The 16,751-nt window shown below is 38.5% G+C and overlaps 1 protein-coding gene across 1 annotated transcript in view; it reads left to right on the top strand.

Moving 5' to 3' along the window:
- LOC129772953 (uncharacterized) overlaps nt 1–16,444 on the top strand; it is a 41,653-nt gene extending 25,209 nt beyond the window's left edge. Inside the window, exons 20-35 of the mRNA XM_055776487.1 lie at nt 2,167–2,295; nt 4,667–5,125; nt 14,229–14,321; nt 14,373–14,456; nt 14,512–14,595; nt 14,652–14,735; nt 14,792–14,869; nt 14,929–15,114; nt 15,170–15,253; nt 15,310–15,393; nt 15,450–15,527; nt 15,587–15,772; nt 15,826–15,909; nt 15,964–16,047; nt 16,105–16,188; nt 16,245–16,444. Of these exons, the coding sequence (XP_055632462.1) occupies nt 2,167–2,295; nt 4,667–5,125; nt 14,229–14,321; nt 14,373–14,456; nt 14,512–14,595; nt 14,652–14,735; nt 14,792–14,869; nt 14,929–15,114; nt 15,170–15,253; nt 15,310–15,393; nt 15,450–15,527; nt 15,587–15,772; nt 15,826–15,909; nt 15,964–16,047; nt 16,105–16,188; nt 16,245–16,333 (1,970 nt within the window). The 3' untranslated portion in view covers nt 16,334–16,444. The remainder of the gene's footprint in view (nt 1–2,166; nt 2,296–4,666; nt 5,126–14,228; nt 14,322–14,372; nt 14,457–14,511; nt 14,596–14,651; nt 14,736–14,791; nt 14,870–14,928; nt 15,115–15,169; nt 15,254–15,309; nt 15,394–15,449; nt 15,528–15,586; nt 15,773–15,825; nt 15,910–15,963; nt 16,048–16,104; nt 16,189–16,244) is intronic.
- The last annotated feature ends 307 nt before the right edge of the window (nt 16,445–16,751 follow it).

The raw sequence follows: 16,751 nt of genomic DNA, 5'->3' as shown, positions 1-16,751 counted from the left end.
GCTCCGTGTTTCGTATTGAACTGCTGGTTCTGCTTGAGGCTGTTGTTTTTGTTGAACTTACTGGGTGGACGAAGTAATTCAAACGATGTCCTCAGTGGTCTTCCTAGCAATACTTCTGCGGGGGATTTACCGCCAGGAGCACTACGACAGGGTGTAGATCTGTAGCACAGTAAGAACGTATTCAATGCTTCGTCTAAGGTTTCCCCTCCGGCCTGAATTTTTTTCATGGTTCTTTTGAAGGTGTCGACAAACCTTTCCACCTGTCCATTGCTTTGAGGGTGGAAAGGGGTTGTTTTAAGGTGCATGATACCATTCGATTCGCAGAACCGCTCGAAGACGTCACTCACAAGTTGCGATCCGTTGTCGGAAACTAGAACTTCCGGCATACCAAATCGACTGAAGATCTGGCGTAGAATAGCGATTGTTGCTGCCGATGTTATTGACTTTGTAGGGATAACTTCCGGCCATTTGGATAGTGAATCCACTAGCAGGAGATAATACGTTCCGTCGATCGGCCCCGCAAAATCCACGTGGACCCTCTGCCACGGTTTTTCGGGGATGGGCCATGATTCCAGTTTTGTTTTGGTGTCAGTCTTTGTGACAGAAGCACATTCTGAACATGATCGGACCAGGGCGGTAACGTGTTCATCGATGTTTGGCCAATATACGTAATTTCTCGCCAATGACCGCATACGTTCAACGCCTAGGTGCCCTTTATGAAGTTGCTGCAGAATTTTACGTTGAAACTTCTTCGGTATTACAATCCGCTCTCCGTACATCAGGACTTTTTGGGCTGCGTACAACGATTCACGTCGTGCGAAAAATTGCTGAACTTCCGATCCTCCCGAGATGGTTTTCTTATCGTTAGGCCAACCGTTGATGACGTATTTCAGAACTTGCTGCAACGTCTCATCTTTCGTAGTCTCGGCTGCTATCATTTTGTATGAAACAGGAAGATACTCGATGGATTGACTGAAGATGTTGCAGATCACCTGTTCCACTTCGAGGGACGCAATCACGTAGTCCTCGTTCGGCCTTACGTGGCTGTTGATCAAACGGGATAGTATATCGGCGTGCCCAAAATGATCCGTAGAAATATGCTCGATTTTGAGATCGTAGAGTAACATGGTGAGTGCCCATCTTTGGAGACGGTTGGCGGTGTAAGTTGGAATCCCATCCTCGTCGCCACTTTGTTACGTCTTGGCTAATGTATGAACGACAATTATATTTACGTAACAATAATAACTTTATTAACTATTCTAATGTTTAAAATAAATAACTTGGTCAGCACTCGAGCGTGGTTACTGAGGAATAGAGCACGAACATGGGGTCGCTCGTGACAGCTGTGGCCTAGCCGGCGGCAAGGCCAATGAATGGAAGGTACAATAACTGTTGTATGATGGAAGTGTGCGTACTACCGTAAGCGCAACGTCGTTGGGTGGTACCCCAACAATTTCCTTATCCTTTTATTCCCTAAAACCAAACTTCACAGTCCTATCCCTACATCACGGCTTACAGAGACAAGGCTAGCTACTCCGGATCAGTCATTTTTTAGTGACGTCACCTGAGTCGTTGAAGTAAACAATGTGTTCTTATTTTTTATTTTTCGTGCTTTGTAAGTTTGTGCGTCGATAATATAGTTGATTATATTCAACATCATGAATAATTTGATAAAACATTTATCCACAAAGAACATAATTCTCGGTTTTTCGGAAAGCGAAAGAATCTCTTTTTTGGCTCGATAATGTCATTTTCATAATTTATACACCCGCTCACAGCGCATTGAACCATTTTCGATTTTTCATTTCAGGAACATTTACGCGTAAGTCGGAAAACAAAATACAACTGGCGACTGTTTACACTGACGACTCGGATGACGTCATCAAAAAAAATGTTTACTCGCTAAAGAACTAGCCTTGTCTCTGTAAGCCGTGTCCCTACATCAGCTGTCATTTGTGAAATGGCTCTCCTCGGCGAAAGCCCTAAACGACAGCCATGACAGGGCGAAGAGTCCTGATGGTGGATACACGACGAGTGACGAGTTCTTCTGGATTGAGCCGTGAGCGAGTCAACACGTTAAATTAGCTTGTCGAAATTTGCCTTCTCCATTCTAGTTCCGCGAGTGGAAGTGGTGTACTAAGTAGAGGCATCCGTTGATCGCCGCAGTCAAACGAGCCAACCGGAAGGGGTCGTGGGTGGACCGCGAGGATAACCGCCAAGGAGTCATCGAGTCCCCACAAGTGGAAGCAGCTTCCTTCAAGACGTATCCTGAACCGACGGGAGCTGTTGGTGGAGGTAAGCCTGAACCCGATTGTGACCTGAATCAGCGTCCTCACCGAGCGTGCGAGGAGCGATTAGGTGCAATCAGTTCCTGTACTTGACGGGTGAACGTTGTGTCACCGTGAAATTCTCTCTTTTCGTTGCAGACCCGCCCTGCCCTCATAGCTCTACCGACAACGCGAGCTGCTTTCGAATAAGAGAGATAGAACGAACAAAAGAAATCCGCGAACACGCGAACAATTAGTTTATTGAATTAAATATCATTATATCAATTGAAAATACACTGAATTCAAACACGATTTACATCTGCCAAATAAATCCAGTTACAACTTTTAGTATGGTGCATAATTAATTAATTTAGTATGGTGCATAATTAATAACTAACTTTTAGCACTATGGAATCACAATAAGCATCAACACTTCCCAAGAGGAACATTCCGATTTCGCCCGAAATATGCTGAATATCCCTGATGCGAAGGAAGTTCTCATCAATTATGGGAGAGTTCAAACAATGCACCTAATGTGCCCAGGGTCACTTGCGGAAAGTATCTGAGTGGAAGAAAGTACATTTTCCGTAGGCCTTAAAATGAGTATATGAGTATCATCACTACCCCGGGTATTTTTATATGCCGAAGAAATATTGCTTTGTTTCATTAAACGATGTTGTATTCGATTCGATCCACTTTTCGCAAAAGCTTCTTTCCAGAAATGGCATCATTTCATTGAACACTGATAAAACTGTTGGTTGAACCATATCAAGTAAGAAGTTTCCTCCTTTCTTACGTTACTTTGGTACGACCAAGAAGCCAGAAGGTTAAAAACGGCCGCTAATTTTAAAGCTGCTTCTGAACGTTGGTTGGAACACGCTGGTGTCCGAAATATTTGCTTCTCGGTAAGCCTGAAATACTGCCGAAATCTTGAAAAATAAGAATAATTATTATCATTTATATCGAAAACGTAAATAGGACAAACTCATTTTCTCTTAGCGAAAAAGGATTACTTTCATCCTACAACTCCCGCCTCTGTGGAAGTCAAAAAAATTTCGCAATATTTTCTATTTAATTACAATTCTAATATAATATCAACTTAAATTTGTTTTTCGCCATTGATATTTGCAATAGCCTCAAACTTTGTTTTGTTTACGAACCCAAAAATTGGACATTTTTCTTCCAGTAAAATTTGAAACTGAAAAACTGCGATAAGGCGATAAGCTGAAAATATAAACTCGAAAAAGATACATAATATTAAAATCAATTTGATTCGAGTTTAAATTGTCTCGAAGCGAGTTACTCGTTTCGAAATACGAAATGCCACCCCAGATCTTCATGATTCTTTTTTCACGAGTCGATGTGAATGTTACATTGGACCATTCCAAAAGTTACGTGAGATTCAATCGTCCCGTTGGAAGAAATTTGAGAAAATGTTGACACCCCTGATTTGTTTATTTAATTTTGCTGAACTGTCAATTGAACGAAACTCAAGAGATTCGTATTATACACAAATTGATGTTTTGATTCCTCCTGCGGTTTTAAGAAATTTTTAACATTTCTATGATAAAATTAGACAGTTTTTGGTTTGAGTTGATTTGGCTGAAGGAGTGAAATGGCGTTCGTTAGCAACAACCTGTGAGTTTATTGAGGAAATGGTTTAGACAGACGTCCCATCGATGTGGCTTATTCATACTTTGTCCTTGATTCTTTTTGATGTACCGTAATGCTTTTGAATCCGGACACTTTCATTATATTCAATATCATACCAACTGACTGATAGCCTGATAGCAACTGGCTGACCTTCCATGAATGTTGCTAATAACTTGGACAAGCGGCTAGTTGTGATCGAAGACGATAGTCACACATGGATATTATCAAGTATACATAAATCTTAAAACAAATTTCATAACTTGTTCTTTTTGATTTAATATTATAATAGAATAACAATGGAATAATAAGCTCTACAAAAATCAATAACTAATTTCCCTCAAAGGAATGCTGCCAACAAAATGGGTCTGAGATTCAGGTCACGGTCTAATGAAGAAATTTACAAATTTTGAACAAATATAACATGATTTTATGGAACTTTGTGATTCATAACTTTCATGAATGCCATCTAAATCTATTGGAACGGTAATTTTTCATGCCATGATTTGTCAATATTTTTACTAGTTGAAATCGTCAGTATCAAGCGCTTAAGTGTTCGCAGTTCGATGCATTACGATATATGTATAAGAATACTATACTTCGTAGAGTGTACATTAAAGAATTACAATTTGTTTAATAATAAGCCATGCTCTGATAAATGTCAACTTACAATTTCCTTTTAATTGATAAAACATTTGCAAGCCATAAGCATATCGTAATTGTTCAATATGTTTTTAAATGACAATGATGTTCGGCACCAATCCATATCTACAGCGAAAAATGTAGTTTTTGTTCCGATGTATGCAGCGGGGAATCCCATTACGCGCTGATACCCTCTCACCAAGAGCCGAAACTAAAAACTGTGCTGCAGAAACTTAATAGTTCAACTTCCCAATTGAGTAGTTATCCTACATGCGACAAATGCCACCAAGAATTCGAGACCATCTTCAAGATTCCCGAGAGCTGCTTCCAAATTGTGTCCAATGCCAAACCTACAGATCACATCAAGATGGAACCAGAGTTAATGATTGATGACCACGAACTGGCGAAAAATGGCAATTTTTTTGAAGGAGATTTAACAGTGGACTTTGGCTCGATTGAACCGGAAGACCAAATGGGTATCGAGGGAGAAAATGGAGAAGTATTCTTCATCAGCGAAATAGACGACGACGTGGGAACAAATACACAAAAAACAAGTGGATTGGAACTGAAAAATTTCTCTATTGAAAGAAAAATTTTAACGCTTTCGCGTGAGTTCTGTTACAATACTAAAAAATTTATTCAAAAGTTTCACAATATATACATGGTTCCTTAAACTAAGATTGACGAGGAACATCTCCTCTCTCTCTCTTGAAAACCGATAACATATCGGTTTCGTTTAGATCATCTACCTTCCTTGTCCCTTCTTCTAGCGTATGGTAACGTGCAGTCTGAGACGGCTGCACTACCCTAAGAAAATACCTTAAGTTTATAGCACCTCGTCGGTGCGCCTATCTTATTCTTGGATTTCCCCTTTCCATCCTTCGCTCTAAATAACATCCTTTTATTTTATTACACCCTGCTGGTGTATCTGGCTGAGCGCAGCTAGGGATGGAAAAGGGTAATAAAAATGCATCCTAAATGATGCATGCATTAAATTGTTTACCGGACGCTATTTAAATATTCGTCCATTCTGAATTTATGACCGGCAATAATTTCGAACTACAAGCGTTTTCTAGCCTAACAAAACACTTGAGCTCTTACATCTTTTAATTGCCTTACATTGGTCCTTTCTAAACGTTTCTATACCTCGCTTGGAGGTCTTTTCTAAATATAATCTCAAATATTGCTTATCTTATGGATCTGTAACTCGATCCGCGATAAGCCTCAGCTGTCCGTAACATTCCGGACTCCGTAAATCTACTACATAGATTTACTCAATTATAGACAACTATCACGGTTTAAAATAATAGGAATATTTCTTGATTCTTCCTGAACTCTATTTAGCCGTATCATGTCTAATAACGAAGGCGGATCATCATTTCTTCTATTATTTTGTCTATTACTTCTTCTCTTTAATTTTATGTATACGTAAATTCCTACTATTATAATCATTGAAATAACAGTTATGGTACCTCCAAATGTATATACGTGTTTCTTTTTTATAAAATCGTCTTCAGGTATTACTGTATCCTTTATATCTACCTTTTCATATGGATTTCTACTCGAGATAGTTGTATTCAAATTTTCATTTATGTTTGGTTTTTCTAGTACATATGGTAGTTTCTGAATAGGTTTAAAAAATATTCTAGCTTCCCCGTTATGTCCAGATATTTGGGCATAACGAATAGTTTTTTCTGTTAGGATCTTACAATCTGGGAACAGTTCTATGATCGCGTTCTTATAAGGCGGTGACATGGCTACATTATTACAATGGATTATTATCTTGCTAGGGTCGCTCGTTGTGTACAATATAGAGTTGATCTTATTCAATTTTGTTAACATGGTGTATGGTTCTTCCATCATCTTTGTTGAGCATTTTTGTTTTATCGTTTCATGAAGTAATGCTCCAGCTATGCAATCTGGAACTCTGGTTAATTCTGGCTGATTTACCACATAATGACTTTCATTAAGCTTTATTAAATTTCCATCTGGGTAAAAAAATTCATGTTTATTATTAATTGCTATTACATGGTGATCTATTTTTATAACACTTCCATTTTCAGGAATAGGGATTACATTGAATACTTCGAAGTTTTCCTTATTAATAATTACATTTTCCATTATTATATTTACTGTTCCATTTTCAATTTTAATGTTGTATTTAACTGCAAGTGGGTCTCTAAGGATTGAGTATCCTTCTGGTAATTGCTTCTTTATATTTTGAATTGCCTTTTGCATTTCATTTTCGGCTAAAGGGTGAGTCTTAATTATCCTGTATTTTCGAGTTATGCCATCAATCAATTGCAAAGCTAACGTTGTGGTCTCAAAACATTTTCTTGCGAATATATTAGTTCTTTCTTCGGAATACTTTCCCTTCAAAGATAACATTCCTTCATTTAGTCTACGAATTCTTACGCTTAATTCATCTCCCATATTTTTGCTTCTTTGATTCAATAGTCTCATGGTTTGTGAGATATCATGAAGTTTTTGCTCTTCGTGAATACGCAAAGACTGTACTTCGTCTTCCACATCATTACTCCCAAATAACAGGTCTTTCAAAAACCCAAGTATTCCACGACTCCTTTTTGATCGTGATAAAAAAATTATTTCTTGTTTTGCATTGTTACATTGTCGTTCTATCGACATTACAAGTTCTGTCAAAGCGCTGTCTTGAGTTACATTCCCCATGAACTTCAAGGTTCTTTCTAAGTTCGAATGAATAGAGTCTAGCATAGAAATATCGTCGTTAGGAATTAAGTTGGATACAATATTTGTCCTCCAAATTCCTCGCTTTACTATACATGACCCAACATGATCAAACATTAAACCCCCTTCCTCAATAGGCTGGATGTTGACGGCATTTGTCAAATTTACCAGTACTAGAATTGCCATTGCGGTTACGATAGCCTTTTGTATCGTGCCGGTATATGGTCTTATTTTACCTATGACTTTCTTTTTTGTTTGTGGCTTCGGTTTCAATTTTGACGCCAGCTCTTTTACATGCTCGATGTTAACCGTTTTTCTTACTCCCCATTCTTGAGGATTTCGCGTTCCCTTAATTTCCTCTTTACTCCCTGGGGCACTTTTAATTACTCCAACAAAGTTAAGAGGTGGTGAGGAAATAGTGGTATCTTTTGAGCTCTCGATTTCATTGTTCTTACTTACATCTAATACTGCTAATTTTACAGCTGGTCTAGTAATTTCACCTTTAATTGTTTCCACGGTAGCGGATCTAACTTGCCCATCCATATTAGTTGTTGTTCTTATCACCTTGCCCTTATGCCATTTACCTTTCTTTTCTTCATCGGCAAAAACTACGATATCCCCTACCTTTATAGGTTTAGTCTTCTCCAACCATTTATTTCTTTTAGTTAGGGTTGGGAGGTATTCTTTTATCCACCGATTCCAATATCCCTTAACAATTGATTGCGCTCTTTTCCAGTGTTGACGAGTTGCTTCTGCTTTGGAAACGTCGTCGATCGTAATGACAGCTTCACCAGCGCAACCTAACAGAAAGTGATTAGGAGTTAAAACCTCATCGTCTTCTGTATCTAAAGGAATATGCGTTAACGGGCGATTGTTAATGAGGAATTCAACTTCGGTTAGTATGGTTCTAAGTTCATACTCTGGTATGGTTTCTTGTTTTTGAGGTAAAAGGCTTTTAACTTCTCTCACCATTCTTTCCCATACTCCACCGAAATGCGGTGAAGCGGGAGGATTAAAATGCCATTTGACTCCGTCGTCTGATAGCCTTCTAAGAATTTTCTCAAATTCGTTTCTTGCTCCAATGAAATTAGTTCCATTGTCGCTGAACAACTCTTGCACTTTACCTCTACGATATTGTAAATTTCGGAAACATATAATAAAAGAGTCTGAGCTCATATCTTGTGCTAATTCGAGATGTACTGCTCTTGTTGTCATACAAGTAAACAAACATCCCCAACGTTTTTCAGTGCGTCTTCCAATAGACACGCCATAAGGGCCGAAATAATCTGTGCCTGTATACGTGAATGGCTTACAATATGGTGTAGTTCTAGAACGTGGTAGGGCTGCCATCATTGGAGGAATTGGCTCCGCAGACATATTTTTACAAAATTGGCACTTCCTTCTAACTGTCTTAATAGCAACTCTGATGTTTGTTATCCAGAATTTTTGTCGCACTGCCGCTATGGCAGTCTCCAGGTTTTTATGTCGATATTTTTCGTGATAATGACGTAATATCAAAGTGCTCACATAATGCTTGTAGGACAGAATGATAGGTGTTCTGGCTGAAGTTGGTAAACAGTTAGCGTTCTCAATACGTCCCTTTGATCTCATTATTCCATCCGTGCAAATTTCCGGGCTAAGTGCTCGAATTTCACTTCCCTTATGAATTTTCATTTTATTTTGTAAGAGTTCCATTTCTTTGGGATATGACTCCCATTGAGCCTTATATATTAAAACGAGCTCAGCATAATCCAGGTCCTCCTTGTCAATATTTTTATTGAAGCTTTGGTTCCTGCATTTTGATTTCAGCCAATCGATATATTTGAATGCAATTGCAACAGAACGCTTCAATCTCACAAAATCCGAACACCAATTTATGTGAATGCTTTTCAGACCACTAAACTCTTTCGATTGAATAGTGTGCAGTGGTCTTAATTCTTCGTCAGTGTCGCTTCTCTGAACTTCATTTGGCCAGTTTTCTTCATTATCATATAAGAACTGTGGGCCTGTAAACCAGATTGAATTACTATTTGATAATTTCGTAGCTTCATCCGCTGGATTATTCCTACTATTCACCCATTTCCACTGGTTTACGTATGTGGTTTCTAATATTTCTCCTATCCGTAAGGCAACAAACTGTTTGTACTTGCGTGGTTCTGAACGAATCCATGCTAATACAGTTTTGGAATCTGACCAAAATACTACTCTATCTATTGATAGACGTAGCTCGTTTTTTACTGTCTTAGCCAATCTGCTTCCTAATACAGCGGCTTGTAATTCGAGTCGTGGTATGGAAAGCATTTTAGTTGGTGCGACTCTTGCCTTGGCAGCCACGATATTGACATCAATGTGTGACTCATATACACTCCTTAAGTATACTGCTGCTGCATAAGCATTCTCAGATGCATCAACGAAGACATGTAGTTCTCGTTCTTTTGGGTGAGAAGAATTGGCATATGAACGTGGTATTCTTATTGCTCTTGCTTCTTCCAGTTTTGTGTGCCAGTTCTCCCATTTTTTCTTTAGTGCTGGGTTTAATTGTTCATCCCATGTTATTCCACTTTTCCAGAGCTCCTGCATTAGAATTCGAGATTGAATTGTTATATGTGATAATAAACCAAGTGGATCGTAAACACTCATGCTTTGTGAAAGCAGTTTTCGTTTCGTAAACTCCTGTGTAACAGGAATATCCACCTTGTAGCGAATAAAATCCTTTTTTGTATCCCAATACACTCCGAGTACTTTTTCATATGATTCCTCAAATTTTCCTAATAAGTCTTCTTTAACTTCCGTTCTATTTTCTTCCGGGATTTGTCCCAATAGCTCATTACTGTTGGATATAAAATTTCTGATATTGAAGTGCCCATATTTGTGAATGGTAATAACTTCGTTCACAATTTTTGAGGCATTTTCTAAATCGTCGAAACTATCTAGGTAGTCATCCACGTAATGGTTGTTTTGAATGGCCTCTACTGCCTGAAGATGACTTTCTCTGAATTTCTCAGCATTTGTGTTTTTAACAAACTGTGCGCATGCGGGCGAGCAGGTAGCTCCAAAGGTCATCACTTGCATCACATACACGTCGGGATCTTCGTCAAAGTTTTCCCTAAATAAAAACCTTTGGGCATTTTGATCTTCCTTTCTTATTTTAACTTGATGAAACATTTCTTTGATGTCTCCAGTTATCGCAAATTTTCCTTCTCTAAATCGTATTAACACTCCAAATAGCGACGTCGTTGCATCCGGGCCTTGTAATAAATTCGTGTTTAGGGACTCTCCCTTAACCTTAGCAGCGGCATCAAAAACAAGCCGTGGCTTTATGGGCTGTTTATTTAGGTTCACAACTGTAAAGTGCGGTAAGTAAAATATTTTTGGATCACGTTGCTGCTGTTCTGTGGGAGTGAGTTTTCTAGCGTATCCCTTGGTTTCATATTCCTTTATTTTCTCAACATACCATTTACGTAGACATTGATTTTTCCGCATTTTTGATTCTTGACCACGTAGTCTGTTCATGGCTGATTGATAGCTATGCGGAAATTGTACATCCTCCTGTTTCCAAAGCAGCCCAATTTCATAACTTCCTTCTTCATATTTCAAAGTGGAATTCATGATATCAATCGATCTTTTTTCATCGTTAGACATCAAGGTTTTTACAGGTACTTTTATCCCGAAATCTTCTAGGCTAAAATAATTTTCAATCATTTTATTGAAATAATCTGATGAATCAATTTCGTCGTTCATCAGCACGTGTCCTTTCAATTTTTTATGTTCGTTAGTTTGCCCGAACAAAACCCATCCGAGTTTAGTGTTCTGTGCGACTGGTTCATTAAATTTACCTGATCGCGTCTCCCTACCGCTTATCAAAAACGAATGCGGTAAACCTAACAGTATTTTTGGCATAGCATTTTCATATCCTTCGAGAGTTATATCTTCTAAGTGATTGTATTCTCGTCGTAATTCATGAATATTCATTGACTGTGAGGGAAGAGATAATTCCGACACAGTCCTCAAATTATGTATGTTATAACGTTGATTATTGCATCCTTGTATACTTAGGGAAATTTCTTCACTATCTAGTTCTTGCTGAGTTTCGCCATTAGTCCAAACCAGCGTTAAGGGGTTGTTACGCCCTTGTGTTCCAAGTTTATTTTTAATATCAGCGTGAATCAAACTTACTGATGACCCAGGGTCTAAAAATGCGAAAGTTTTAATTTCCTTTTTTCCGCAGCCCAATGTAACTGGAAGGATTTGATACAGTATTTTGTTCTCTTTATTTACATGACAATTAACGCTTTCTGTATTATTAAGGTTAGCATCTCTCTGAGTTGCTCTATGCAGTAATGCGTGGTGTCTAAGTTTGCATCCATCGATTCCACAAGGCTTTGCGATCCTGCAATCTTTTGCCATGTGGTTTGTATAATTACAACATGCTAAACATAGCCTGTGTTTAAAAATAAAATCACTCCTTTGTTGAACGTTCATATTTTTAAAAATTGAACATTCTGATGTCTTATGCTCGTTTCGGCATGCGAAACACTTTGGTAGGCGCTTCGGCCTATATTTTTGTTCCTTTACAGCATGTGTATTCAAATATCCGCTCTTATGAGGTTTTTCTTTCCTCTCCGACTGTAGCATCGTGGCCAACTCTTCTTGAGGTTTTAACCAATTATAAAGGTCCTCTAGCGTCGGTATAAATGGATCAATTATATCTCTTGTTTTCTTTGTATCAGCTACAAACTTGATCCATTGATGATGCAAGTCGTTTGGAAGTTTTAAAACTAAATCACGAATCAATCTAGGATCATTGAGATATTCATCGTGTTTTAGTATTTTTATATTTGTCACGAAACAATCAAGCGATGTTACAAAATCAATCATTGTTTGGGGTGATCCAAAATGTGGATTCCTCGCATTTAGCATTTCCTTCAATAAATTCGAATAAATGGTTTCGGGATTTCCGAACCGTAGATTTAGTTTTTCCATTATTTTTGGAACATTAGCTTTATCGATTAAAAGAGCGCTCACTAATTTCAGCGCGTCTCCTTTGAGATATTTCTGTAAACGATTTATATTTTCTAAATCGGAAAAGTTTCCTTGAAGGGTAGTTTCTTCGAACGTTATTTTAAATCTAGGCCATATCTTATATGACCCATCAAAATAGGGGAGGTCTAAGAGAGATTGCCGGTGTAACAGTCTATTTGAATCAGGGGTTTCTTCTCTACCCTCGTTCTTAATTTTAAGAGTTTCTACTAGAGCCCGCATAGATTCTCTATGGATATTCATCATCTCTTCTATTGGTGTTGGTTGTGTTTTTTGAAGTCTTAACAATTCGTTCTCTATGGTCTTGCATTTGGGGCATATCCATCTTTCTGTTTGTTTAGGTTTTTTATTTAGGCCTGCGCATGTCAAATGGAACCATCGGTCACATTCATCGCACGCGACTAAATCGTCCCTAGAATCAGGCTCATTGCACAAGCGGCAATTGCCATTCTTATTCCTAATGAATTGATAAGACATGACTAAACTAAAATGGAAAAATCACACCTTTTTTGTTGATCCGGTCCTATCTCCGTCTTTCCGTGTTGGTGCTTGGGCGATTCTCTCCTTGTCCTGGGAGGCCTTCTGGCTCGGATGTTGTTGTCACCTCTGGTGGTGCTACTGCTGGTGTTGCTGCGTCTACTGCTGCTTAAGGTTTTTGCTGGTTAATTCACTTATATTTGCCTCCGTTTGAAAGGAACACTTTTGGCATCCACCGCCGGTTTCTTAATCAATTCACAATGTTTATTTCGGTTGAAAGAAACACTTTTGGCATCCACTGCCGATTGAAGAGTTCGCAAATTATCTTTGAAAAAGACTTTTTATTCGCGATTAACACTGTTGGCATCCACTGCCGATAAATTTTCGCGAATTATCACTTCTCGCATCCACTGCTGAGAAGAGTTCACTTTTGGCATCCACTGCTATTTGAAGAGTTCGCGAATTAACTTTGAAAAAGACTTTTTATTCGCGATTAACACTGTTGGCATCCACTGCCGATAAATTTTCGCGAATTATCACTTCTCGCATCCACTGCCGAGAAGAGTTTCACTTTTGGCATCCACTGCTATTTGAAGAGTTCGCGAATTAACTTTGAAAAAGACTTTTTATTCGCGATTAACACTGTTGGCATCCACTGCCGATGAATTTTCGCGAATTATCACTTCTCGCATCCACTGTCGAGAAGAGTTCGCGAGTTTCACTTTTTCCACTTTGGAAATCTTCACTGCTCCTCTCTGGAGCCACCATGAAAAATTTCTCTATTGAAAGAAAAATTTTAACGCTTTCGCGTGAGTTCTGTTACAATACTAAAAAATTTATTCAAAAGTTTCACAATATATACATGGTTCCTTAAACTAAGATTGACGAGGAACATCTCCTCTCTCTCTCTTGAAAACCGATAACATATCGGTTTCGTTTAGATCATCTACCTTCCTTGTCCCTTCTTCTAGCGTATGGTAACGTGCAGTCTGAGACGGCTGCACTACCCTAAGAAAATACCTTAAGTTTATAGCACCTCGTCGGTGCGCCTATCTTATTCTTGGATTTCCCCTTTCCATCCTTCGCTCTAAATAACATCCTTTTATTTTATTACACCCTGCTGGTGTATCTGGCTGAGCGCAGCTAGGGATGGAAAAGGGTAATAAAAATGCATCCTAAATGATGCATGCATTAAATTGTTTACCGGACGCTATTTAAATATTCGTCCATTCTGAATTTATGACCGGCAATAATTTCGAACTACAAGCGTTTTCTAGCCTAACAAAACACTTGAGCTCTTACATCTTTTAATTGCCTTACATTGGTCCTTTCTAAACGTTTCTATACCTCGCTTGGAGGTCTTTTCTAAATATAATCTCAAATATTGCTTATCTTATGGATCTGTAACTCGATCCGCGATAAGCCTCAGCTGTCCGTAACAGGAACAGAAGGAAGCTCACTCACCTTCAGAACGTCATAAGTGTAAGATGAGATTGATGGACGAAAATTTGATGACAGATCACATACGGTTACGCATGGGTGAGTACTTGGTGTGATTTGCTGCAAACATAGCCTGATAATCTATTTTAGAAGGAAAACCGTTTAAATTTGAAAGATGTGAAAAAACATTTAGTTCTAATAACGGACTAAAAGAGCACGTACGAACTCATACAGGTTGGTAAACAAAATTATACTTAATAAATCATTCAGCAGCCTCATTCCTTCGCAGGTGAACGTCCCTATTCTTGTTCATATTGTCTGAAAACGTTTGGGACTCTTTCAAAGCACAAAGAGCACATTCGTACTCATACGGGTTGGAAAAAAATGTTTTACTTCAATGAACTATTCGGCAGAGTCTTTCCTTTGCAGGTGAATGTCCCTATTCTTGTCCACATTGTCCGAAGACGTTCAAGCGATCTACAACGCTCAAATTACACATTCTAACTCATACGGGTTTGTAAAGTATATTTTTTTATAATGTACTCTTCAGAAAAATCATTTCTTTCCAGGAGAGCGTCCCCAGTCTTGTCCGCACTGCCCGAAAACGTTTAGGGTTCGTTCAACACTCCTACGTCACATTCAAACTCGTACGGGTTGATAAAGAATGTTTTACTATGTACTTTTCAATAAAATCATTCCTTCGTAGATGAACCTTCATCTTCTTGTCCACATTGTGCGAAAGGATTCAGGAACTGTAAAAAAATCCTAAAGCACATTCAAATTCATCCGGACTCGGGAGATATCTCGAAAGAGGAACCGTTTAAATGTAAGAAGTGTGAAAAAACATTTAGTTCTAATAACGGTCTAAAAGAGCACGTACAAACTCATAAGGGTTGGTAAACAAAATTATACTCAATAAACCATTCAGCAGCCTCATTCCTTTGCAGGTGAACGTCTCTATTCTTGTTCACATTGTCTGAAAGCGTTCAGGACTCCTTCGAAGCACAAACAGCACGTTCGAACTCATACGGGTTGGAAAAAAATGTTTTACTTCAATGAACTATTCGGCAGAGTCTTTCCTTTGCAGGTGAATGTCCCTATTCTTGTCCACATTGTCCAAAGACGTTCAACCGATCTACAACGCTCAAATTACACATTCTAACTCATACGGGTTTGTAAAGTATATTTTTTTATAATGTACTCTTCAGAAAAATCATTTCTTTCCAGGAGAGCGTCCCCAGTCTTGTCCGCACTGCCCGAAAACGTTTAGGGTTCGTTCAACACTCCTACGTCACATTCAAACTCGTACGGGTTGATAAAGAATGTTTTACTATGTACTTTTCAATAAAATCATTCCTTCGTAGATGATCGTCCATTTTCTTGTCCACATTGTGCGAAAGCATTTAGGAACTGTAAAAAACTCGAAAAGCACATTCAAACTCATCCGGATTCGGGAAATACTTCAAAAGAGAAACGGTTTAAATGTGAAAAGTGTGAAAAAATATTTGGCTCAAAACACGACCTTAAAATACACGTTTTTACTCATACGGGTTGGTGAAATAGTTTTAAAGTAAAGAACAATTCAACAGTCTTTCTTTTGCAGCTGAACGTCCCTTTTCCTGTCAATATTGCTCGCGAGCGTTTAGGATTCATAAAACACTCCGAGATCACGTCCGAACTCATACGGGTTAGTAAAAAAGTTTCATTACTAGTAACTCTTCTGCACGATCATTTTTTGCAGGTGAACGTCCCTATGCTTGTCCACAATGTCCGAAGACGTTTATTCAAGCTACAAACCTCAAACTACATGTGCGAACTCATACGGGTTGGTAGAGAATGTTTCACTACAATGAACAAAATAAAATGAGTCATTCCTTTGCAGGTGAACGCCCCTATTCTTGTCCACACTGTACGAAAGCGTTTAAGCATCCTTCAGCGCTCCAAAAGCACATTCAAACTCATACAAGTAGGTAAAGTATATTTTACTGTAATGAACCATTCAGCAGGGTCATTACTTTGCAGGAGACAAGTTCAAGCTGTATTCTGATCGTGATGTGCGCAAAATGCCGAACCATTCGGAACAGGAACCACAGGAAACTGTGAAGGATTGAATAGCTAGTTGCTGAATTGATTTTCTTCATCACTAAAATCTGTTATTGAGTTATCTCATAAAACGAATATTTCTAGATTTCACCAAATAAAATAGAATAAATAGTCAATAACGACGCCTCTATAGCGACGGATCGCCTCTATAGCGTGGTTCTCATGAAAGGGGTAGCAGAGCTGCAATTTGTTGCCATTGCAACATTGCCACCAAACGACGTGCAACAAAACATAAACCGACAAAACAAATTCCTCACTCTTTGATGCTAAATAGTTCGTCAGAGTGTTTTGACCATCAAAGCATTAGAGATGTGCCATCCGCTCATGAGCTGTTCCGAAGAATTGACTCTTTGAAGTGAGTTGACGCGGAACAGCTCGCAAAAAAAATCAAACAGCTCTTCAGCTCACTTTGATGATGATGAAGGA

Source organism: Toxorhynchites rutilus, chromosome 3 (genome assembly GCF_029784135.1).
Source record: "Toxorhynchites rutilus septentrionalis strain SRP chromosome 3, ASM2978413v1, whole genome shotgun sequence".
In the NCBI taxonomy this organism is placed as follows: Eukaryota; Metazoa; Arthropoda; class Insecta; order Diptera; family Culicidae; genus Toxorhynchites; species Toxorhynchites rutilus.
This window is presented reverse-complemented; position numbering and strand designations above follow the sequence as displayed.